The sequence below is a fragment of the Thunnus thynnus genome, chromosome 2 (assembly GCF_963924715.1).
Source record: "Thunnus thynnus chromosome 2, fThuThy2.1, whole genome shotgun sequence".
Taxonomy (NCBI): Eukaryota; Metazoa; Chordata; class Actinopteri; order Scombriformes; family Scombridae; genus Thunnus; species Thunnus thynnus.
The window spans coordinates 11,612,349-11,637,634 of NC_089518.1; the positions used below are offsets into that span (position 1 = coordinate 11,612,349).

General features: G+C 38.9%; 1 protein-coding gene across 11 annotated transcripts in view; it reads right to left on the reverse strand.

Annotated features, from left to right (window-relative positions):
• Positions 1–2,046: 2,046 nt before the first annotated feature.
• Positions 2,047–25,286, reverse strand: part of arvcfb (ARVCF delta catenin family member b) — a 239,117-nt gene continuing 215,877 nt past the window's right edge. For 7 of the 11 annotated variants that reach the window (XM_067603116.1, XM_067603162.1, XM_067603153.1 and 4 more), the window contains 9 exons: positions 20,661–20,788; positions 18,662–18,812; positions 17,292–17,484; positions 15,961–16,072; positions 15,487–15,574; positions 14,160–14,213; positions 11,619–11,710; positions 8,649–8,761; positions 2,047–5,134 (listed from right to left, as the gene is read on the reverse strand). In XM_067603116.1, coding sequence (XP_067459217.1) covers positions 8,660–8,761; positions 11,619–11,710; positions 14,160–14,213; positions 15,487–15,574; positions 15,961–16,072; positions 17,292–17,484; positions 18,662–18,812; positions 20,661–20,788 — 920 coding nt within the window. In that variant the 3' untranslated portion in view covers positions 2,047–5,134; positions 8,649–8,659. The remainder of the gene's footprint in view (positions 5,135–8,648; positions 8,762–11,618; positions 11,711–14,159; positions 14,214–15,486; positions 15,575–15,960; positions 16,073–17,291; positions 17,485–18,661; positions 18,813–20,660; positions 20,789–25,286) is intronic. The other 4 variants (XM_067603171.1, XM_067603108.1, XM_067603126.1 and 1 more) reach the window with 3 other exon arrangements.

Genomic DNA, 25,286 nt, shown 5'->3' on the forward strand with positions numbered 1-25,286 from the left:
TGTTCAGAATTGCCTGAGAGAAATTTAAAATAAATAAATAAATAAAAAATCAAACTGTCACTCGACTCACTGCTTAGACGTAGGTTAAACTTTGATAACAATAGCGGTATATTCTGTGATTAAGAAACAGAAACTACGGATTAGTCATTTTTCTTCTGTCTTTAAAGTAATACTTGGTATGATATGTATGATTCCTCTCCCCAATTTTACCAGAAATAATGTTACATTTGGAATCACAATGGGGGATAAGAAAACTGAATTTCTGTTGAATACTTTATTTATTTTGGGTAATTTTTTATCCATAAATGTAAATAGAGAGAGAGAGAGAGAGAGAGAGAGAGAGAGAGAGAGAGAGAGAGAGAGAGAGAGAGAGAGAGAGATTTAGCATTCACTGAGGTATATGAAAAAGAAAACAGCGAAAAAAAACCTATTGAACATTATTGATGCCTTAGAGTTATTAGAAGAGACCCCTCAGCAATTTGATTCTATTTTATTTTCTTGTTGTTCTTGTTTATTGTCTTGTTTCTTTTGTTAGTTTATAATTCAGCTTACATTGTGTGCTCCATTTTCTAAGGAGCCAACTACTGATGATGTATCATTTGCCATATATTGTTGTACAATTTCTACCTCGATAAAAAAAAAGATTCACAATTAAACTTATTCTATAGGCTATTCCATAAAATGTGTCTATAATTAATATATTGTTCATATTAAATCTAAAATAAATATAATTGGATACTCCTGAGATTAAATGCAAATTATGTATAGGTAACCTAATGCCTATAGAACATACATGACAATGGTCATGTGAAAAAAACACAAAAAACATGACCATGTATTTGTGTAAATGTGTAAAAAGATATTGGCTAATGTGGTTTTTGACATTTTTACTTGTCACACATAGTTGGAACTAATGACATTAATGACTGAATGTCTGTGTCACTTCAGGGCCATGGTGGCTCACTGTGAGACTTTTAAGGGGACATATTAATGGAATGGAGCCTTACTGGAAAATAAATAATTTTGTGCAAAGAAAACAATGTAGCATTTCACTAAAAGTTTCACTCAATAGAAAAATGAGAACATCTATCATTTACTGTAGATTGTGGTAATTAAATTTTGCTGCACAATGCAAACATTTATAAATGTCAAAACAGGAAAGGCACAGGTGTAATTATTAATATTAATTAATATTGGTTACTAGTTCTAGAGTCCTGGTTACTGTCCATGCTGACTGTCACTTAATGCTGAGCCATTGTCAGGCTTTATCAGTTCCACCTGTGCTTCTTCTGCTATGATACATATAGATGTCTATTTAAAAGGTGTAGCCTCGGCCTACATGGTACATTAACAGGGCTTACGCCGTATTGTATTTATTTATATTCTCACCCACAATGTTCAAAAGATCTTATAACTCAAGTCTAGATTTGTTTTAAAAGAACATTTCCAACCACCTACACAATCATAAACTTCTATAACATCAGGAAAGCTTAATGAAGAAGCTTTTGAAGACACTTTCCCATTTGTACTGTGTGACACTCATTCTTATATCACTGTCTCACATTTAATTTTAGAATCATCATGTCATAGTCATGTAGCTATACATTTTCCAGTGGTAAAAGTCTGTGATATTGTGTGTGGTAGATCCTATACTTCCTTCTCTCATGACTAAAAATAGTAGACTCAAAAGGCTGAGCTTAAAACCTGACACCTGTGCAGGTTTTTGCTGCAGGAGCTTGATTGACACCCACAATGGCTCGAGTGTGGCAAACTAACACAAGACATCCACATTCAACACATTTCATTTTCTTTGGTAGAAAGTAGTTCCATTTTGAACTGTCCACTGTGAGGTTTGTGATTTTTTTCTGAAGCTAAGAGCTCCATAAATGAAACCAAACTTTGAAATTCAGGTGAAATTTAACTGCCCCTTTAAAATTTTGTAATGAGCATTGTAGCCTCTAAGGGACGTTATCATGTCTTTAGACTTTGAGTCATGCTGGACATTTATTACATAATATGAAATAAGACACAGAGTCAAGCAACAGCTTCTTTCCAGGCATGGTTTATTGAAAACACACCAAATTTATACTCTACAAACCAGTATTTTTCCGTTATGTTTAACAAGCGTAATATTTGCCTCTGGGTATTAGTAAAATTAACATAATACATTCTGTCACTGTGGCATCGCTTCTGCTCGCTACGAAAGCATTAACAACTTTACTCCTCTAGGAAATCAAAACCCATTTTCGAATGACTATCTTTTTTAAAAGTTTATAATACAATGTAATACAAGGCAGAAACCCACCAACAGTCTTAACTACTTGGGGTTGGGGGAAGTTGGGGGGTGGTGGTGGTGGTGGTGGGGGGTTGGAGAGGAAGGGTGTAGGTGAATGAATGAGTGAGTTGAGTGGATGTAAAAAGGGAGGGAGGTTGACACAGGAGGAGAGGGGAGGAGGTGAACAGACGGGATGGAGAGATGACAGTTGAAGGGGAGGAATAAAGTTATATAAAACACACTTATCTTTATCTACCATGGAAAAGGTTAAGGCACATGATAGGTACAAACACATCTGCTACTGAGTAGTACAGTTACTTAATTTTGTCTTGAATCAGTTATATCTACAGGTAGGTTCGTTCGATTGGATGTGTGTCCGTGTCCTGCATTTATTTTACAGCACAGTTACTTGGCTCTTTATTTTGTAAATGTACAATGTGCCGTACATCCACAAAACCAAAAAACCCATTTTTTTGAATGCATGTAAATACAACTCCAGATCCTTTGGTTGTGGTACTGCGGAGCGCAGTCAGGAATAGACAGTCATGTGGTTATTTGTTGCGAGGGTTCAGTATAGTCCAATGAAAGCACACACTTCTGAGGATACACAAAAGGGATGCTGGGTATTATTATAACTTTTTAACCTCTGGAATTAAAATTTATACAGTAAGTTGTTTTTTTTTTTGTAGTTTATTGATTTTTACCACAACGTACATCTTTGTAAACACTGTGTAAAATATGCAAGCTTTATAAAGTCACGTCACAAAGAAAAGTCAGACTTCAATGCAGGCACATGCCGTTCACCTAGATGACGCATGAGTGACACCAATTTGGATTGGATTTCCATCTCTAAATTGAGCTGATTCACGAGACCGACTGAGACTGTACACATTACCACTGAAATTCATGTGCGGTCTCACCAAGCAAGAGAAAAATGGCAATATGATTCTGCATCTCTCTGCTTTTCTACATCTCTTCTGCTCGCCCTAAAACGTTGTAAAAATATATACTATATGATCATACTTGATGTTTTGTTTTTGTACAGTGTGATGCAACTCTTTGATTCTTCCTGGAACCACATCACATCTACATGTCCACCTGCACTCTCTTCCTGCATGTGAATGAATTAGTTAATATCCAAATGACACCACAAAAAACTGGCACTTGGAAAGAATATAATATGAACATTTGTACACTTTTTCTTCATGCTCATGACAGGATATTTCTCTTTAAGATGCACCGGTGAAGGAGGGTTCGGGGTTGTCCGTAGCTTAGTCTGAATGCAGCGGGAAGATAAATGAAGGGACTTTTGTTAACACCGTCATCTCTTGTCTATCCCATTACCTCTGTCTCGTCCCCTGACCCCTCCAGAGTCTCTATTTCCAAGATGCAGGGGCTGTGGGACAACATGTATCCATCGCCTTTAGAAAGAACACTGCAGATAAACTTTTTTTTCTGTAACTTTTTTTTTGACAATACAAAATATAAATAGGTGATCGTCGGCGTAACTCGACAATATTTGACATACATTTAAGTTACGTGGTTATTTCTTGCTTACAAACATGGTGAGCCTTTATCAAATGAGATGTGCTTTCCAAACAATGTGATATTAATATACAACTAAGAAGTTGGTAATTTTTTGTTTGTTTTTTTTTCTCCTTCATTTTTTTCCATTTTTTTCCTTTTGACCCTAATATACACTTATATAAAACCCAACAAAAATAAAAAATGCTTTTAGATCTATCCTTTCATCAAGAGAACAATCCTCTGCCTCTCTTTTTCTCAAAAACACAAATCATTTATAAACAAAATGCCTTGTATCCTCTTTAATACACATCATTGACAAAGAGCAACCAACCAGGAACCGCGTCGCTACGCAACCTGAGTGGTTACACATGTAACCACAGCTCTGTGAGCGGGGTCAACATGCCCCTTGGCTCATACAGCAGCATGTTGACCATGATGAAACAGCGATACAGTGTGAACACAAACTGTTACTCCATCAGATGTACACACCATGTCACTTTCCTTTCTCCAGACCACAACTTGCAGACTCCTCGCTTTATAAAATGGACATCAATCACCTGTTAACCACTTTTGATTTCAAAGCATCTCAGTGCAGTTTTTTTTTTTTTTTTGTTTAAACACAGTGAACCAAATGGATTGTAAGTTCATGAGAGCATACTGCTGGGAGTGTGTGTTTATCCACTATGCTACAGCTCTTCTCTTCTCTTCTTTTCTCTTCTCAGGCTCGGTTTCTTCACTTTTACTTTCCTTTTCTCGTGTCCATCGCACCAAACTGAAAACCAACATTCAGTGACCTTCAAACACACCAGTCCAAACCTGTTCACATCAAAAATACCAAAGCTTGACAACAAACTGAAAGTCAAATTCAACCAAAAGCCCACAGAATTTGAGTCTTCCAGATGTGAAAACTGAAAAGTCAATTTGTCATTTCTTCTGGCACAGGTTTCCTTCCAACACACGTTCCTTTTCCATTCACTTCCTCCTCCCTTCGCACGTCCATTTCTTCACCAGCACCGGCCTCTGTCCGTTTCTTGTCACTGGTAGAGCTCAACAAGAGTCAACACTGTAAAATTCACATGGTTGTCCAGTGGGAATGTAGATATGAGAAAGTAGTGGGAGTAGTCACTTTTTATTTTTTTTTTTTTGTTTTTTTTTTTTTCTGAAAAGCATGAGAGTGCTGGCTGCTGCTGGGTAGTCGCTGCTGTGAGTATTTTTTTTAAATCCTCTTTTCTGTACAAAGTCCAACTCCAAAGATGAGCTCCATGTGAAATGGCAGTGGTGATATGAGAGATCCTCCTCTAGCTGGGATGTTGCACTGTTGTTATATTAAGCCTGCAGCGTGCGGACAACAGAAAAACAATATTAGACAAACCATGTACTGAGTCTGAAATAACAATAAATGAAGAGTTTCAGTAAATGCTAAATCATCACAAACAGTGACTTAATGGAAGTTCAACATTTTGGGAAATGTGCTTTATTGCTTTCTTGCTGAGAGAAGATCAATACCACTCTCATTGCTGTACGCTAAATATAAAGCCTGCTAGAGCCCACACACGATTAGCTTAGCTTGGCTTAGCTTGGCATAAAATCTGGAAGAAGGAGAAAACAGCAAGCCTGGCTCTCTTCAACTCACTGGCCTCACCGACAAAAGGTATAAGAATAACTTTCCGTAAAAAACACAACTTCTAGTTTATACATTTAGTAAGGAATGAACAAACGAGATATAACGTGTTAATTAGTGCGCTTTAGAGGTGCTGGTAGCCATTTTCTATGGTACACTCGAGCTAGGCTAGTTGTTTCCCCCTGTTTCCAGTCTTATTGCTGAGCTAAACTAACAGTCTGGCTTTGCCATCACATTTAGCGTACAGACATGACACTGTTTCATCTAGCTCTCAGCAAGAAATTGAATACACATATTTCCTATAGTGTTGAACTATTCCTTTTAATATTACATGGTGATTTAAAGGATAAGGCTAGTGTCATTCTGTACTTTTGTTTTTGTCAACAAATTCAACGAAAGGACCAAAACCAACAATGAGTTAGTCCATCTGTAAATACTTTGACTGCCTCATAGCACTCAGCCCCAAGCCCATTTTTTACTACTGAAAACATAATGCGTCACAAATATATATTTTCAATTTATTTTAGAAAAGCTAATTAATTTCCTTTAACAGCTGGGCACTGTAGCTTTTAGTGCATTAGTGCATTTGTTGTGGACTATTTTCAGCTGCAGATTAACACACCTTGGTATAAATGGAGTTCTATGGTACAGAGGAAGAAGATATATCTGGCTTTGGCTCTACAGGCAATATTTGTTAGTAGGATCAATTCATTTTGGTCTTTTCATGGAATTCGTTGAGGATGAAAAAAAATATAGAATATCAGCATCCTTTAAAATTTCATACACTTTTTTGCCATCATTTTTCCATCAATTGATGTGATTTTGAAATGAAACTCCAGTTTTGTTTAGATGTCAGACAGCAAGACAATCAGATGGCATTATCACAGTATACTTGACAAATCACAACAAATGCTTCAATCATGTCAGCTCATATGGCAAATGGAGGCAAGAGACAGAAAAACAGATGTTTAATGTGCTTGATGAAATCTTGGATATGCTAAATGAAGTGAAAATTACTTACCTGATGGCTCATTCTTACTATTACCTGTAACTTTTTATTGCTATCTGAAGTGGCAAAATTACGATGAATACCACAAATCATACCACTTTATCTCTCAAGAATCACCCAGTGATGTATTTCCGATGATAATGCAATGGATGTAGATGAGAGATATGAACACATGGCTACTAACAAAGATGACTGAAATAAGAAGATGATAATGAGGAAGACAGCAAGTTCTAACAAGAGGCCTCTGGCCAGCAGTGAGGAGGGGGCAGGAAGAGATAAAAAAATGCTGTTGATAGAATAATGACAATTACTGAAGCTCACCCAGATCAGCCTGCAGTCATGTAGTGGGCTATGATGGAATTTAGTCAATCACAATTGCACCTAACAATCACCAATGTGAATAAAATATACACAAATTTGGGAATATTATTGATTAAGATTTTTTCCTTGTAACCTGCATGAAAATGTTTTGCTTTGATGCAGAGGATGTTCTAACAAAATAATATTTCTTATGGAGAAAAAACGTGTTTTGACAGGAAGCCATCATTCGATTTTAGTGGCTTCAGTTGTATTTCTATTCACTGAAACTGATAAATAGCTTTCTGTTGAAATATATTTATTTCTCTTTTCTAAAAAAGACATTTTAGGAAGTCTCTTAACCACAAAGAGAAGCTGAATTTCAATTTTCTGTGACTTGCATGAAAAAACTACCATCTAGGCTAAGTTATGTAAGGAGCCACTTAGTACGTCATTTATATCATGAATTTAAATAAGATAATATTCAAATCGACTACTTCAGACTTCAAAATGTATGTAAACAGAATTTGCACATATGATGCTTGAGTTGATAATGTGTGAATTTGTGCGTGTGCACATGTGTTGGTTCCCATCATCAACTCATCAACTGACATGAATTATTTATCTTTTTCTTTGACTCGAGCAACGGTGTGTACGACAAATGTAGACAGAGAAGAGATTCTGAGTGTGTCTCTATCTGTGTGCGTGTGCATATATTTTTCTTTTTCCCTACTGCTTTTCATTAAGGGATAACTGAGTCCCAGGAGGATCCATCTGGAGTGCAGACAAATGATTCCCCTTCATCATTTGCCACCAATTTCAGCAAAGGCTGTCAAGGGAAGCAGTGAGTGAAACTAGGCATACATTTCAATCAGACAGGTGGTGCTGAATTGTAAACAGAGACCCAAGCCTGTCTACTTTCTACATGTATTATAGAGGGGAGAAGTCACATTCTTATTTTCTTATTTTTACAATGGGGTGTTGATCACCCAGAGTGGCAAACTGGAATGTTGCAGTGGCAAAATAATTATGGGATTTAGTAAAGCAATGTTAGAAAATTAATTAAAATATAACACAAGGCATATTTAAATTAAATCCACCCTGAGATTTTCTTTCACGATTCAATATTTTGTTTTTGGGTGTAGCTTCTTTCCCAAAATCTCCAGATGTAGGTTTGCGCAACATTAAAGGAATAGTTCGACATTTTGGGAGATACTTATGATCTAGATGAGAAAATCGATACCATTCTCTTGTTTGTAAGCTAAATATGAAGCTACAACCAGGAGACTGTTAACTTAGTTTAACATAAAGACTGGAAATAGTGGGAATCAGCTAGCTTAGCTGTTTCTGACGGTAGCAGCAGGTTGCAGTTTTGCTAGGTTTTATATACAGGACTACACTTCGGTTTTTGTGCAGTTTAAACAAACTGTTAACAAATTAATATAACTACAGACAGATATAACTGTTAATTAGTGATCTTTAGAGGCACTGGTACCCGGATTTAGTTACCTTTTGAAAGGCTAGTTGTTTCCCCCTGTTTCCTTTCCAGGTATATGCTAAGCTAAGCTAGTTGGCTGCTGGCTGTAGCTTCATATTTATCTTAGGACATGAGAGTGGTATCGATCATCAAACTCTCGGTAAGATATCCCTTGAAATCCCACAAAAAATTTCAAACCTTTAGGAAAAAAAAATTAATTGAACTGCAAGTGAACGGCGTAAATATCCGTGTAAGTGACAAGATGACATGTCCAGCTGACTGTTCTGGTGCAGGGTGACAGCGGGTCTACATGATACAGTGTGAGGGTGAAAGGGAAACAGGCGGAAAAGATGAACAAACAGGGAACGAAAAGGAGAAAGGATGCTACAATCCAACCCAAAGGTGAAGGTTGTTATTTCTGTGCTTTTACTTTCAGACCTACCATGCATGCATTTAGACCCAGGAGTCAACAGGCTGGGGCTTAACATCACAAGCGTCCACCAGACTGACCGCAGGCCTGTTACTCCTGATATAGTGTTTCCTATTTGTGTCATTCTGTGGCCACAGGAGGACGGGTTAAAGAAAAAACACAGCAAAACAAAAAGAGGTCAATACATTTCACAAATACGCTCACGCACACACACATACAGCACACATGCATCCAGGATCAGAGAAGCCAGTGTTAGTTCCCTGCCTTAAGGAAGCTTGGAAGGAAGTCAGAGTGATTACAAAACAGCATACCGAAACATGCAAATGAAAGAGGGAGAGAGCAGTTTCAACAGCCAAGTTGCATTCAAAGCGGGCAACACCTCTGGGAAGTACACGGCAGACTTAGAAGACAGCTTTGGAGTAACGCTAGAAAGCCTGTAAACTCTGAAGACAAACATGGCTGTTTGCTGTGATTACTCCTGTCTGTGGCTTAGGAGCTGGTGAAAGAATCTGCCCTTTAAAAATGTCACAGTATAACTCCAGCTCCAACCAGTTTAGTACTTAAACCTAAATATGATGAAGTGTAAGCGTCCAAAAATCAAAAAAAGAGTGGAAGCTCTTCAGAGGCGCAACACACTTTTTTTTCAGCTCTGAATATAAGGGCAATTGTCGATTCCATTCTCATCACCATCAGTTGGAAAATTCAACAATGAAATTAAAAACCTTAAAGAGCAACTGAACACAAGCTGAAAATCTTGATTTTGCTGATCTCTAGTGATTTAAAGTCTGGCCATATTGCAATGATGTAGAAGTGTACTCCATGGGTGCAGGTGCAACAGAGCACACTTCTGCAACACACTTAAAACTCAACTAGAGAGGGCAGTAAACCACTACTTTTCATCCTGGTATTACAGTAAGTTACCTTTTAAACAAAATTAAATAATTTTAATTTTAGTTTACAGTGGAAGCTAAATGTTACTACATTACAGACTTTAAGGACATATGGGCATCCTTAGCTAGCTACTATATACTTTAGCTACAATCCCTCAGTTTCCTCTCTTTGATGTGTTCTGATGCACTGATAGATGAGACACAATAGAAAGACAGACAAAGAACTGAAGACCCAGCTTTAAAGCGAGACCATGTATGTAACTTTCAAAAGTAGGAATAACACATTCTTCCTCTTATAAATGAAAAGTTGCAAATTGATAAGCAGTAAAAAAACCAAAAAACATCCTAGCTTAATTCAACACATTCAGGGGTTCCTGCTGTACAGCTTTACTTTGTCTGGTGTGAGCAGTAGCTTATGATGGCTGATTTTAGCTAATGTTAGCAAACTTTTGATAGATATTGCTGTGTGTTGCTTGTGCTATTATTAAACTACATTTAGGTTTTACAATTATCTTGTAATTGGCAACAAAAGTTACATCTGCTTGCTTTAAGGTACTGAATCATACACTCTGCTTTATCAATTTAAATCAATAATGTCTGGACAGTACCATGAACAACTGCCTACCTAAGGAAACTAAAACATTGTTCTAATCCTGATAAGGAACCAAACACCACATTACCACCAAGAGGTGGTAACTTGATTAACCAGCTCTTAAGAAGGGAGGCATTTTGGATTTATGAATTGAATACTATTGAACCATATGGACTTAATGAAACACAGGATTTGAGTTCTTTTCTGTGATATGAAAATGTTAACCATATGATACATAGTATTTGAGCTCTTTTCTGTGATATGAGTATGTTAACTTTATGAAACACGGGATTTGAGTTTTTGTTTGAGATACGTAAACATTAACTTGTATTTCTCTCCACAGGCTATTTGGACTCTTAGGGAGAGATGAGCCACTAGGTCCCCTGGCACTCACCCTTCCCATTTAGTGATGTAGAGGGACAGCTGTAAGACCTGTAGTCCATTCTGCTTAGGGAATTTTACCCATCCTATTCAGTCAGTTGTTTACGGGATGTAATGAAGTTTAATTATATAAAATGGTGTAATTCTGTCATGTTTTTTGTAATGTCTATATTTTCATTTTCGTGCCCTTTGTAAAATGTTCACTTTGAGAAAATGAAGACTGTGCTAATTAGTCATGTGACTCAAATGTATTTATCACACCTGTGAGTACTCAGCAGTTGTACTGAGCGAACCTGAAGAAGCTACAGGCGAAACGCGTTGTTCGCTCTTAATAAAGTCACAGTAAAGTCATCACAGTGTGCAGTGGTTATTTTGATTTTCACCACAGTAATTGCATTATTATTTTCTCCAGACTTAATATCCCCCTGACTTCGCCTACGAAAGAGTTATTTTGAACCTGTATGGAGAAGCAAATATATGACCATACACTTAAAGGGACTTTAACGGCCTATTTGTTGCATTCATTTGACAATCCCACAGGGTGAATCCATTCATCTAGCACTAAAGTACATCAAAAAACAAAGTACAAAAAGTACTTGAGAGTCATCTGACACGTCAGGCATCCTCTGAAGCCATTATCCTGTGACTCCTCTTTGAGGCTGGATTACCAATCAGCTCACTAATAAACAAACTTTGGCTGCGGTGTGAAATGGCTGTATAATCAGCAGACAACCACTTGATAATGCAGCAGTTTGTTCATTGCCAAGGCAAGGGTCGTCTCCACGAGGAGCCATTGTTGGCGGTTCTTTTAATCAGTCTCAGATTAATTACTTCACAGACGCCAAAAGCTTCGACTCAATTAACTGGTGGCTCACAGATCTGAGGCTGTCCAGAAAGCTGAGCTGCGGCGGGCAACATTAACAGAGAGTGACAACTTCCAGCCTCTTTAAAGAATCGATAGGATTAAAAGCCTCTAATGACGACCACCTCAGAAAACATGAAGAGGGAGAGAGAGAGGGATACAGAGGGAGAGGACATGTGATAATATTTCAATGAGACATCATCATTTCATCTTCTATGCCCAAATCCCCCAGGAGTTCAGAAGGGGTCTGCCTGTACCTTTAATGGTTCCCGTTCTGTCAGGTCCACTGAGCTGTCGGCTGTCTTGTATTTGCAGTCCTTGTCCCTCTGGTCAATGGTGGAGTAACCATCTAATGAGGTCAGAGAACAGTGGTCAGCTCCATTGTCATTAAAAAAAACACTGACAAATGATTCATGGTGTTACTTTGATTGTGCTTCTTTAAACTTTCTGGCATGTATGTTATTTACCACCACAGTAGGTCCAAAACAAGCTAGATGTGTGTGTGCAGTGTTTGCAAGGTGTATTTGATCATGTCCTCATAAGTACCTTTGAAAACTTACATACACTCACAAATTCCATTTTTAACTGTCCTAACTGGACAGAAATTCTCAATTTGACAAATACTTGGTCTTACATTTAGGACTTGAAGTAGACAGATATTATCATCTTTCTTAAATTAGGAAATGACTCCTATCTCTGCTGATATTGATGAGAGCTCCAGAGGTGTCTAACCTGTTAGGAGTTGCCAGGTAGTCAGGCAGAAACAATGTGATCATTGGGGAAGCTTGATGACAGTGAGCCTTTGAAAACATTTAGTGATTTAGTAATGCTCTGTTACAACCACCAGTTTCTACAGTAATAAATCAAACTTCACTCCTACGGCACCTCAGCTAATGCACATGACTCAAGGCTTCTCAGTGAGACTAAAAGTTTAAATTTTAGAACACAGTCATGTTCCCCTGGATGTCTCCTGCTCAGTGGTTAAAAGAATATCCACAAAACTATAGCTGACGACTGTTTTTTTTATTTTATTTAGTTATTCCAATTTACAGCAAGGACTATAAAATTTGAGATATTAATTATATAAAAGTGAATATTGTTACAATATTTTTTTCATACAGTTGAACTGATAAATTTTATGTTGGTTTGGTCAAGTTTGTATTCGCAGTGCGACCACTTGGAGAGGCAGAGGCTGGATGTTTCAACCATTTATTGATGACTTTAAGCTAAAAACTCCATTCTTTTTTGCTATTTGTTTTAACAGATGCTTAAACTGTTTCACAGTTTATCCGATACTTCAAGATAACTATTTCAACTTTTTAACTACAACAACAACTATGGGTGAACGATTTTTCCAATATTATGAGCTGCTCTTTCAACTGTAATATCCATTACATTTAGCTATCTAGCTCTCTATCTTTAGCTGTATAATGTCAAATCTTAATATATATTTTCTCAAATTAGCTGAGATACTCCACTATCTTTCCTTGTACACCCTGGCAACTGCAGAAGTATAAAAGAAAGAAGAAAGTTGCACACTGTAGCTCCCTTTTCAATCAGATGCAGTTTAATGGGACATCCACAAATGACGTTTCGAGCTACATGCTCTTCTTCAGACACTTCTTCTTTCTTTTGTACATTGTTTCTTTGGTCCAGCACCTGTTAAAAGGATGTGCATATCTACCACACTTTTTGAACTGCACACTGGGTACAAGTACCCCTGGTGGTGAATCACTGTTTTACTATGTTTATACATTTATTTTTTTATGCCACACAAGTGGGTGGCAATTGTTTACTTACAGCCTACTGTGGAAATGGAGAAATTGTAAATATTTTATGAGATTGAAGGTATTTATTAGTTTTTTGGCATCATATTTTTGCATATATAGTGGGTAACATAGTTACCTAGGCTATTTGCCAACAAACCTAAGGCCTACAGCTTCCAGCTTTGACCCTTGTCTCATACTCCAAACCACAGGTGTTAGTAAAACTACAACACGTCATGATTTCTACTTTGCGGCTCTGAATGTCATAAAACAGCGACATCAAACTCTGTTAGCTTAGCGTATTCCTTCTCCTTGCTGAAAGTCAGTGTAGGAAGCTCCTAAAAATAATAGTCTTAGTCTAAGGTCGGAGTATTTTTAGTAGCTTCACTTTCAGCATAATACCTAGGATGGATTCTGAGACGCTTGATAAATCCTGCCCTAGAGGCTTGGAGGAAAACCAGCTTGATATGGGGTATCTTTGGGTAGGAGGGTGAAAAACACTAGTATCTCTTAAAGAGTGGCTTCTTCAGGACACAAAATCCTATCCTATCTGTCGCCCACAAGAGTCACACAATTGTTGATTTCATGAATGCAAGAAAAACTGTTAAAGTTGCAGTAATGTATTTTAAACAACAGCAGGAATATTTACTTTGAAGGAGGCCCAGCAGAGGAAATCTGCTGTATGATATATTAAGTGTGTACTTATTGTACGGTAAGTAGGGAACCACCCACATCATTTGGTATTGAGCTTCTAATGAAGGCCCAGCTTTGTACAAACATCTTGTCAAGAGAGGGGTCTCGCATACAGCATCAAAGAGTGTCATGTCTGAAGCTCGGTCCAAAGCCATCATACCAAGATCAGAGTGTTCAGCGGTTTGAATTTTCAGAAGGAAAAAAAAAACATCTTGGCAACGGTTAAAGAACTAGTAGAAGAGATGTCGAATCAAAGAAGACACGATTGGACACTGGAGAGAGATTAGAGGAGAGCTAGCTCTTCTTTGGCTAAGGATAATCATGCAGTCTGGCTCTTACCTGGACCCAGCTCATCCATAGGTATCATATCACCACTGCCACATTTCCTGGTGCCTGAAAAGCATTCATATGCCATTTGTACAAAAGCGGCACACACACAAACTTGAGTCATTGAGCCAAAACGCTGCTGCTTTTCAGGGTAATGGTTCTCGGCCAGTGATTGAGTAATGCAAACTGAGAGTGGGCAGGCATGAGCGCCGTGATTCATGTGCATGTATGGACGCAAAAAAAAAAGGGGGGGGGGGCACAAGGCCATAAATCAGGACATTAAATTGCTGCTATGCTATTGACTCCTCTGTCAAAGAGATGTTTGTTGTTGGGCCAATGTACTGCACAAGTCCCCCTTCCTCTCCCACAGATACTGAAGCTGTTGTAAAAAACCTTAATCCCTGTTTTTTGATTGTAGATACAGCTAAACACACTTACTTCATGTTGGAGGAATTTTCATTATCCCTGACATCAATTTAAAACCCGTGATGAAATTTTAAAAAAATTTCAGCTTTTAAAAATACTTTAATTTCTTTCCAATCTGACTTTCTTTAAGGTTTTGGTTCAACAGCAGCAGTATGCTGTTCAAAGATCCATCTCCCTTTATATGTGTTTTTTTTTGACCCCTTTGAATGTGGTTATTGCAACATATAACACACCACAGCTTCACCACGCAGGAGATGAGAGTAGTAATGTGGAAAGCATGGTGCTTCAGTATAGCCATGAAGAGGAACACACGTCCTCAGCAAAGTGAACACACACAACATACACATACACAGTGAACCAGATGCTGTTTTCAAGTAATCATTAGTATTTAGTTTAAACCTGCTTGGAGGACTATATGGTTGGGATACTTTATTTCATAACAATTTTAACAGTTTGTACTCTTAAAGCCATAACTTGTACTTTTACTAACTAAACTTTTTTATGCTTCTTGCGGAGATAAGGGTTAGGGTTATATTCCTTATTTTTCTCATTGTCAACAAATCCTACAACAATACCCAAACCAACAATGCATTGATCCTACAGAGTCCGTCAACATAGACAAGAGCTTTCTTGGTTTTGATCTCTTTAGGGGATTTGTTCACAATAACAAAAACAAAGAATATCACCAGCCTTATGCTTTCAATTAGGCACTGGACCCCCATGTGCTCTTTGTTCCAATATGTTTGTTAGGCGGGATATTCTAACTCACAAATTCCAATAATAGTGACATTTAATTGTTCCTCACTTTGCCAATGACCCCTGTGGTACACCACACTCTCATCTAATCCCTCCCACTGGGTCCTCTAAACAGACGAAAACAGCAACGATCACAAACACACGCACGCTGACTGACCTTGGTTCTTCTCCATCAAGGGTAGAGTGGTGTCGTCATAGCCTGGCTTGCCGTTCTTGGTTGCTTTAGGAGTTGCCGTCACCGTGGGCTGAGAGAAGAGACAGACCAAGCAGCACGTGAATGCAGCACCACAAAACACAACCACGGACAAACTGAATTATTCTTCCCCTTCATGCTTTTTAGGATTTAGAAGGTAGTGATTCTCATCATTCTACAGCCTGACTCACAGTATCAAGACAAATGCATAGAACTTATGTGTAATTTAAGTCTCTGGAGATTTATATCTAATTATTTTTGATCTTGATGACTGGCTACGAATGCTACTAATACTTTTTGGCAAACAACTCCCACAGTGGGGCGTCTTACTGATGGTAGAGTGGTTCTTCTGAAAATGTTTTAAATATAAAATTTTAAAAAATGATCTGATATTATAAATATTGCAATAGTTTCAAGAGCAGGACTACTGTTCTGTACCTGGAAGTGGCTTTTGTTCCAGCCGTCCTTTGTCAAGGCGTTCCTCAGCTCCTTATAACTCCACACCGTCTGCAGCACGTGGGATGCCGCCTTCGTTTCTCGAGCTGATTGGCTGAGGGGGCCGCAAGAAGGAGGAAATATGAAGAAATAACTATAGCAATTAAAGTCAGAAACCTCATTTTACTCCCAAACAGTGACGACTGGGTGAGCTAGCACGTCGCTGCTGCAATCAATCTCTTTATTCAAAGACGTTTAGTCCCCTGAGTGGCTCCAGGGTCTAGTTTTTAATTCACAGCCAGGCGAGTGCACATTTCCTTTCATTAGCTAACTCAGAGCCACCAGTATTAATTACATGTGGGTGGGGGCCTCACTTCAAAGAAGTCTAATCTCAGGGGGGGCTGAGAGGAAACACAGCTATTTGGTCTGTGAATGAACTGTGTATATTCACTCACTATATATTGAAAAGTACTATTGATCTTAAATTAAAAGTGTGGTGCAGACACACTTCATTTCAGAATGTTGTGGTAATATGAGACACCTCTTGAAATATCTGCCTCAATATCAGTAATTTTTCATTATCAGGTGGTTGAGTAGAACTCAAGCATTAGAGGAGCGACTGCTCACTTACTTGTGTAAGTACCAGCTTCAGAGGCACAAGTAACCCCCCCTCCCCAAAAATGTCCTCCAGTTCTAAAAGCCTGTTAATTAATGTGTGGTGGGTAGTGTTGTGTGTGTGTGGGCTCAGGCTTGTTAGAGTAGAGTATTGTGGTAGCCAAGCTTGGGCCATTAGAGACACATTATAATATCCTCCATGGATCATGATGCAAATTGCATTCAAGGTCATTCTGTAATTATTACATGTATAATGTCTCCATTATACACACAAACTTCTTGCAAAGTTTTACATAAATATAAACATACAGTATAGTTTCTGTTCAGCTCAGTGTCTGTAATACAGACTGTTTGATCTACAGTATTAAGACTGATGATAAAAACACACAAGCATGGAGCAGTTGCCTACAATTTAGTGGACACAGCAAATATTGGGTAAACCAAAAAGTCTTTAGGCAGCTTATTTTGTGATAACAAGACAAACAATTCTGTAAGTGTTCAGTGTATTATTGTGCATATGCTGTCTGGGGTTGTCTGTGACTAAAAAGCAGCCTAGTGCAAAATAAAAGCACAAATAAATGTACAACCATGATGTAATTCAATGAAGACAGTATGCTGGTTTAGGTACACTCAACCTAGAAACAGCTGCATCTTATTTATTGCAAAGCACCATTAATTGCATTCATAATACAGTAAGTAATGCATAAATAATGCCTTACCTGGTCCTGTTGATGGCGACCAGCTTCTCGATGGCCTGGGCCTGGATGAGGGAGCGGGCGTTTTCAGAGCTGTCGGTGACAATCTCATGGATGGTGTTGAGGATGGCGACCACAGTGTCCTCCTCCAGGTTCTTGGCTGGCCGCTGCTGACCGCTGGGTAGGTTACTGACCAAGTCCCGCATGGCGTAACTTCCTAAAAATGCAAACAAGTTGAAGAATGTTTAATTTTTTATATTATCCTGTTGATGTTGCTGCTGGAATAACACAATTTTATTTGATCTTTTGGCCAAAAATGAGAAACTCACCCTAGGATCATTGATGAAAATGCCTTAACAAGTCATGATGTATGGTACTGACACTTCAGATATTGTGGGTTGAAATCATTTCACTTGTTTCTACCACTTTCAGTAAATTAAGACTTAACACCTTGAAACAGGACAGACAGCTCTAGTTACTGTGTCTTCATTCCATTCTACACAATTCATGTTAAATTACTGTGGAAATAAGAAATTAGTAACCACAACCCAATAGCAAGATTTTATCAGCTGTCTTTTGACAAGTAAGTAAAACTTAATATTAAACTAAATAACATTAAAATGGATATGTGTTGCAATTTCTCTGCAAACAGCACATAAAGGACCAGTGTGTAAGATTTAGGGGGCTCTATTGGAAGAAATGGAATATAATATTCATAAGTACGTTTTAATGAGCGTATAATCACCTGAAAATAATAATGGTTGTGTTTTTGTTACCTTAGAGTGAGCCCTTTATATCTACATAGGGAGCGGGTCCTCCATGAGCCCACCATGTTGCACCCCCATGTTTCTACAGTTGCTAAGAATGGACAAACCAAACACTGGCTCTAGAGAGGGCCTTTCACGTTTTGCGGCCACCATAGGTTCTCCTACACACTTGGAAGAAGAGGGGTGGGGTGGGGTATTCAGTTGGTTGCAATCTGAAACCTCACTGCTACATGCCACTAAATCATACACACCGGTCCTTTAAGGTAATTTGATTTGAATTTATGTAGTATGAACATGAATGAAAAATTCTTATTTATGACTTTTTTTTGACCAAAGTTGAAAACCTGATATAAAGTTTAGTGACCAAGCAACATAAAATGTAATCTAATACACACCTGTAAGACTGATACAGTGTGTGAATGAAATCTAATGAAAAAGCAGTAAACTCACAAAAACTCTAAAATGTATTAAAGAAGCTACATACTGGCCAAAGAGCTTTGTTTGTTGCAGTGACTTTGCATAAACAATAATTGCATAGACTGTATTTGAGTCCACTTGAAACAAAAATGTTTTTTGATAAAACCTCTATAGTAAACCAGTGTGTGTGGTAGTGCTATTGGTTTGTACCAATCAGGTCCTTGTTGCGGCGGTCAATGGAGAGGTTGCGCAGGGCGATGGCCACAGCTCGGACCACCTTGTCAGAGTCGGAGCGCAGCAGCTCCACCAGGATGGGAAGACCTTTCTCCTTACGCACCGTGGCTCGGATGTAGTTGGACCACTAGAGGGCGGACAGAGGGCAGGGTGTGACTGCTCTTTATAATTTCAACCCTAAACCTCTGAGGTAGGCTGACTGAGCATGTGCTGTCAGCAACATCCTGTTTAACATTTATGCACACCTACAGATTAACACTTGGGAGCTGCCCAGTATGACCACATGTCTTTTCTTTTGACCACTGGGAAAGCTTTGGTGGAGAAGTCCAGGTCACCTCTGTGACACCAGTCGAGGGAGGTGGGGATATTTTTAATATTTGCCTTCATGGACGTAGTCACATGCAACTCATGCATTCACACACACCCAATCATTCACTCACTAACAGCTCAGCACTGCTCCTTAGGTCTGACTAATTCCAGAACATTACACAGTGGGGTTCTGAATGGACATGTGATATAATTTGTCTTAATTTAAACATCAGTAGATTTTACTTCTCATTTTTTTGTAACATGAAACATTAAGTTTGACATAAAAGGGTTTCTCTTCTAAGTACTAGTACCCCCAGAGATGTAATTAAGCAGAGACAAGCACAACTGAACCACCAGGTGGCAGTAGTAAGCCTTGAAAAACAGCTACATTTAGTGGTACTGAGCAGTGGCAAAGAATGAGGAGGATTTAACGAAAAAGCTCTGATATCCTCCCAAGGAGTGTGGACATGCTTTGTCCAGCTACCAGATGTGACAGTGTGATGGGTTAATGGCTCCACTGGTTCCTGAGCCCAGTCAAGCATTCTGATCATCTTCAACATGAGAAAAATACACCAAAGAAAAGAAGGATTTCTCCTCAAAATCCTCACCTTAGCTGAAAATCACTACTACTGAATTATTCAGAACAATATGTTGTAATGTGGGACTCAGGGCTGGATGTTAACTTATGGAACTAAAAACAAAAAATCAAAAGTGCTCAGGTGGTTTTTGCACTCCAGCTAGAAGGGCCTGTTGCTGCTCACAAACTCAGAAGACTGAAGGATGTGTTTACAGTCTGACACATGGGTGTTAAGAGAAGCGTTGCCATGATAATAATGCTGCTGTGGGCTGAACACAGCCAGCATGCTGAGTAACATAAGTGTATGCTCTTGCCCTAGGTGCTGCGAGGCAAACTGGCATCTGACAACTAGCTTTCCCTGTTGATTATTCACTGCTGCCTGCAAGCAAGACAGCCTCTCAGCAGCTCTGCAGCTGATTTTAATTGGAATAAATGTCCTGATTCTGGCTGTGGAGATTCTCATATCATCTATCATCAAAATCAAACATCCACCAGAGATGTGAGCGTGGTGTACATTAGTTATCTAACCCTTGTCTAATCATCTAAGCTCTCCAGGAGGAAACGTAGGATCGATAAACGGACTGTGTCTACATAAAATTACTGGATTGCATTTATTTTACATATATCATTCAAATATAATTTTAAATTTCAATCAGTAAAACCTCAGACTTCTCTGTGCTATTTTGCTATTTATATACTTGAAATTTGACAGTACACTGCTCATCTCTTTTACTTTTAGTCCCCAAATATCCTGAGAATCAGTAAGATAAAGATTTTACTCTTTGAGCTAACTGCTACCTGTTTCATTTGTATCTGTGTTCTCGTGATTATTTCTGTTCACACAGTTGCTATATGGTTTGTAGATACAGTGATTCTAAGCATCTCTAGAGGCAGCTCTTCTTAACCTTTAAGCCCATATGACTACAGGTATTTTTGCTCAAGTCACAATCCAAGATACATGTGACTGTAAGGTCAATGACAATCATAGAAGTTGCAAAAACATAATATACACACACACATAAAAAAAAACCTAAAAATAACACAGAACATAGTGTCTATGTGCTGCACCCTCCCCACCCTGGGACTCACAGTCCACTGTCCAGCGCTGAGGTTTTGCAGAGCCCCAGCAGCGGCCTCCAGGGTGTTGTAGTTCTGGCTCTCTGTCAGCAGAGATAGGTAGAGCCTCACAACTTCCGGCTGATACAGCAGCTCAAAGCCTGCAGGGAAATACACACACACACACACACAGTGGTAAGACCCCTGACAAGACAGACGGGCCAATTAGGCTGTGTGAAGGTACCGACAGCACAGTACTGAGGTTTATCTCAGACCATGGGGAGTGTTCTTTGGCATTGGGAAACAGGAGAGAAGCTTGGGTTTACCATAATATACAATAACTCAGCTAATATTAGACAACCTTGACAAATGCCACAACATTTGGATTGTAGAGGGTTTTCTTTGCAAAGTTTCAGAGAGAATTAACACATTTCCACAATTCTACACACTGAAGTTTTTACAACCGGCTGCAACACCTTTGATCAGTGATACTGGAACAGTGCCTGATATCTTTGCTCTTAGTGATACTAAAGCTTTATGATTGAAAATACTTCATTAACGAGGAGGACATGAGAAGGAGAAATTATTGATCCGACAGCCCTGGCCAAACCTAGAGTATTTGAGAGGGAGGTTTATCTCACTGGCACCTAACACATTCCAGCACAGTCAATCATTAGGCCTCCCCCTGATGGAAATGTAATTACATTGTCAGCTATTAGACAGTGCAGGCACAGGGAGAGACAGAGGCGTCGAATCACATCAAATCAAATGTATTCATCCTGGCTTTTTGTTAGTTTGCACAAACAGGTTCGTCACCAAGTGCTGGACAAGGGATTCAATTAAAAAGTGGAGGTTTTAGAGTGTGGATATTTCCTCTGTCAAGGTCATTCTGAGCTGTTTGCATCTGTGGAGGGAGTCATACATTTTTTATGGAGGGATACATCACACCGCAAGAGGGGAAGACATCTTCAGATTTCGATCGCTTGAGCAAAAACAATTCTTTACTATTTAGGTGATCCATAAAACAACAACTACATACATGTTCAGGGTTTGTTTCAGTCAAATTTAAGATGTATTCATGTAAAACTAAAGATATTTAAGATGGAAAAATGGATCAACGAAGCACTCAAGTTTAACATACACATAAGATCCATGATTGGATGTCACATTGCCAGGAGTGTGACGTTGCTGTTTAAACAGGGGGCACAATCTCCTATTACACACTGCGGCTGAAACAGACTTGTGCAGTTTGGAGCTGTAGTTAGCTGATGCTTTGAAACTGGTGGCTAAAATCGTCTTTTACAGAAATACCATTTCACCAGCAGCTTCCTTCCTATCCTCTACAATAGCACAAAAGCAATTTCAAATTCGTCTTCTATCCCTGTAGGCTCAAATTAAAGAAAATAACCCACTGTTTTTTTCCCATGTCTTCTGAGGCATGTACTTCCAAGGTTCTATTTGAAAACCACTGTATTATGTGGGTAGGGATATGTAGTAACCCTATTTGATTGATGCACAAAGGCTCACAAGGCCCTTGGTACATTCTTTCAGAAAAAGAGAATCTTTCTGTAATACAAGCGTGACTCAGGTCAGGGTATAAAATCATGAATCAATGCCCCTAAGAATGCATCTTAAGGTAACAGCTCCTTTTTTATTGACATAGCCTACTTTTTTCAGCAGAGGGAAAGAAAACCGTGAGAAAGGAAAGAGTGTCATTTTTGCTCTTGAGTGGTACAACGGAAACACACAAACTGACATTTGTGCCTCTAAATCCACATCTCACACCCATAATTTGCAAAGAGCGGAAGCCTAGGCGCTCTCTTGGATTGCCAGATTCAGATACAGCAACATAGTTGTTAACACTCAAAAAGCAGGGTTCCCAACTCTGTGGTGCTTCCCCCCTGACATCATGCCAAGCTGGCTCCAGACTGTGTGTGGGAGGCGCTGCCAGGTTGGGGGGATGTTATTATAGGTGCTGCTGCAGAAATCTTGGACTTTTTTTCAAAGAAGCAGCAGAAGCAGGAGTCATCATGCAGAAGACCCTGGTTGTAACCACGTGCTAGAACATCAGTCATATCAACAGTCTTTCACGGGGGCTACGCAAGAGGGGGAAGTCTGCAAACCAGATACTCAGCAACATTCTGCATGCTCCTCATATTTCTGGGCCTACTGGGTGCACACTCAGCAAACTGGAGACCATTTTGCAGGCGGTCCTGTTGACAGACACTTCATCTCCAAGGCAGATTCTCTCTGCACAAAATGTCAGCCATGTTGAACCTTTGTTGCCAAGTTTGCCTGCACTCCAAGACTGTGCCTTTTATGACTGCATTTTTTTTGTAATATAATCTGCAAATCCATCCATCCATCCATTTCTTCCATCTTGTAATTTCTGGGGTTTTGGTCTGGCAACCAACTGAAGCGACTTATGAAATTGGCATTTTACAAATGAAGGACTCGAGACAAAAAAAGACATGTACTGCTCAACAAGGGAGGATGAGAGTAGAGGGAAATTCACTGGGCCTTTAAAGTAATTCCTTTATCCTTTGTGGAATTTCTCACTGTTGAGCCAGAGAATATCTCTGCCAAAGCTCTCACTCAGTGTCCTTAGCTAGGGCTTAATGTCAGCACCAAGTGCTGTGGGTCTCTCCTAATAGCACTAGCCAGGTCGGGTTCTGTTGGCAACCGTACACTGTAGTGTTGTTCTTGTTGTCATCAGTCATCTCCTGCTAGCCTTTTGGCCTGCTAGTTGTCAGTTTGTTAGGCAGAATTACAATTCAGAGGGGGAGATGAGCTGTCAGTGTGACGTGACCTTGGCTTTGCTCAGGGCAACCCTATATTTCTATGACAGACTGCAAACATGATGAGATTACTTAAATACAGATGTATCCAGTGCTACTGTGTGGAGTATATGCAAGTGCACTTCTTTTTCAGTGAGAACAGAGCACTGAATACAGACTTTTCAAGTATCAGCAGTGCAGATATCTCGTTGTATCCACATATATGGAGCAGTCTCAGGCGTCAGGGGTGAAAGATGTATTTAGATCCTTTACTGAAGTAAAAGCAGACACAACACAATGCAAAAATATGTGATTACAATCGCAAGTCCTGTATTGAAAATGTTACCTAACTAAAAGGATGTAATGTACTTAAAGCTGATATAATCATTATTCTTGTATTAACAATGGATCAATTGATTACATGTAGTGTGAAATGGGTCGCTTGTAGCAACAAACCCACAGATAAATAATTGGGGTCCAAGCAGATTGCAAAAAATCGCAAAATTTCACATTTTTAGAGCAGGAGACCAGATGCAGATGACTTGAGAGATTAAAATGGTGAAAGAATTTTGACTCTAGGCCAAGCTGTTTTCGAGATAATTGCGATAATGTAAACTTGATTATTACAGCGTCACCTTGAGGTCAATGACTGTCATTATATGTGCATGAGTAGTGGATGGAATTTGCAACCCATCTGCCAATTTTTGGTGGTTCTACATCTTACTGTTTTTGCTGCACAAACACTTTTAGCAGGGAAAAATTGTAAGAAAAAAGATATTTTCATGGGGTCACAATAGGCAACCTTCGACTTAATATGACCTCAATAAGCACTTGAAAACATACCACATGTATGACTTGCTACATTGTTGCCAAGTGGGACTTGTGCACCCAGGAATTCAAACCTTGGACCTTTGTAGACCTTCATAGTCAGCAACTTAACCCCTGGACTATCAGCTCTGCTGGTGAACATGTCGTCTTTTGATTTCATGACCTCAAAGTTGGATACAACGGAAGTCTAAGGGACTTAATGCAGCTGAAGTTCAAATATTCACCAAAATTACAGATTTACAGATAAATAGCTGAAGGACTAATCACATGATTGTTATCAACAAAAAAATATTTGTGATATTTTCATGAAGTTTGCATGGCATGGTGCCAGGCTGAATTGGAACTGGTGTCCTTGCAGTTACAAGGCATGTGTTTAGACCACTAGACCATCAGGACAGCACAGCTGTCACTAACAGCAGTTGATGGTAAACATTAACTTAGTTCTGCATACGGTAAAGTACTGCACTGAAGTCAATGAGAGTGAATAACTTGGATGAGTGAAGTGTGTGTGATGCATGGAATTAGCAACCCATCTGCCAATTTTGGTGACTTCTGGTCTTATGGTTTTTGCTGCAGGAACACTTTTAGCGGATAAAAATAAGAAGAAGAAGAAGAAAGAAAGAAAGAAGGAAAGAAAGAAAGGAGGACAGAAAGAAAAAGAAAGAAAGAAAGAAAGAAAGAAAGAGAGAAAGAAAAAGAAAGAAAAGAATAGGGCTCCAGCAGTGAGATTCACTGCTTGAACCCCTAATTATCACCCCACTGCAGTTCCCCTTAGCTCTATGGAGCGCTTCAGCATCTTCCAGCTCATCAGTGTAATTTTGGGCCAATGTTAGTTCAAGTATCAAAAGCTAAAGCCCAGGCTGAACAGTCTCTGTCAGAGTTGTCTTATTATGTATCTTAATATTGTATTATAATTACTGATACATTAGTGTGTAAGCGGCATTTTAATATTGTTGCGGGTTAAGGTGGATATTCTGTATTTTACATTCTGTTCATGTTTTGTACATGAATATTGATTTGTAAAGTCACTAATAATGGTAGTGCTCAGATAAAT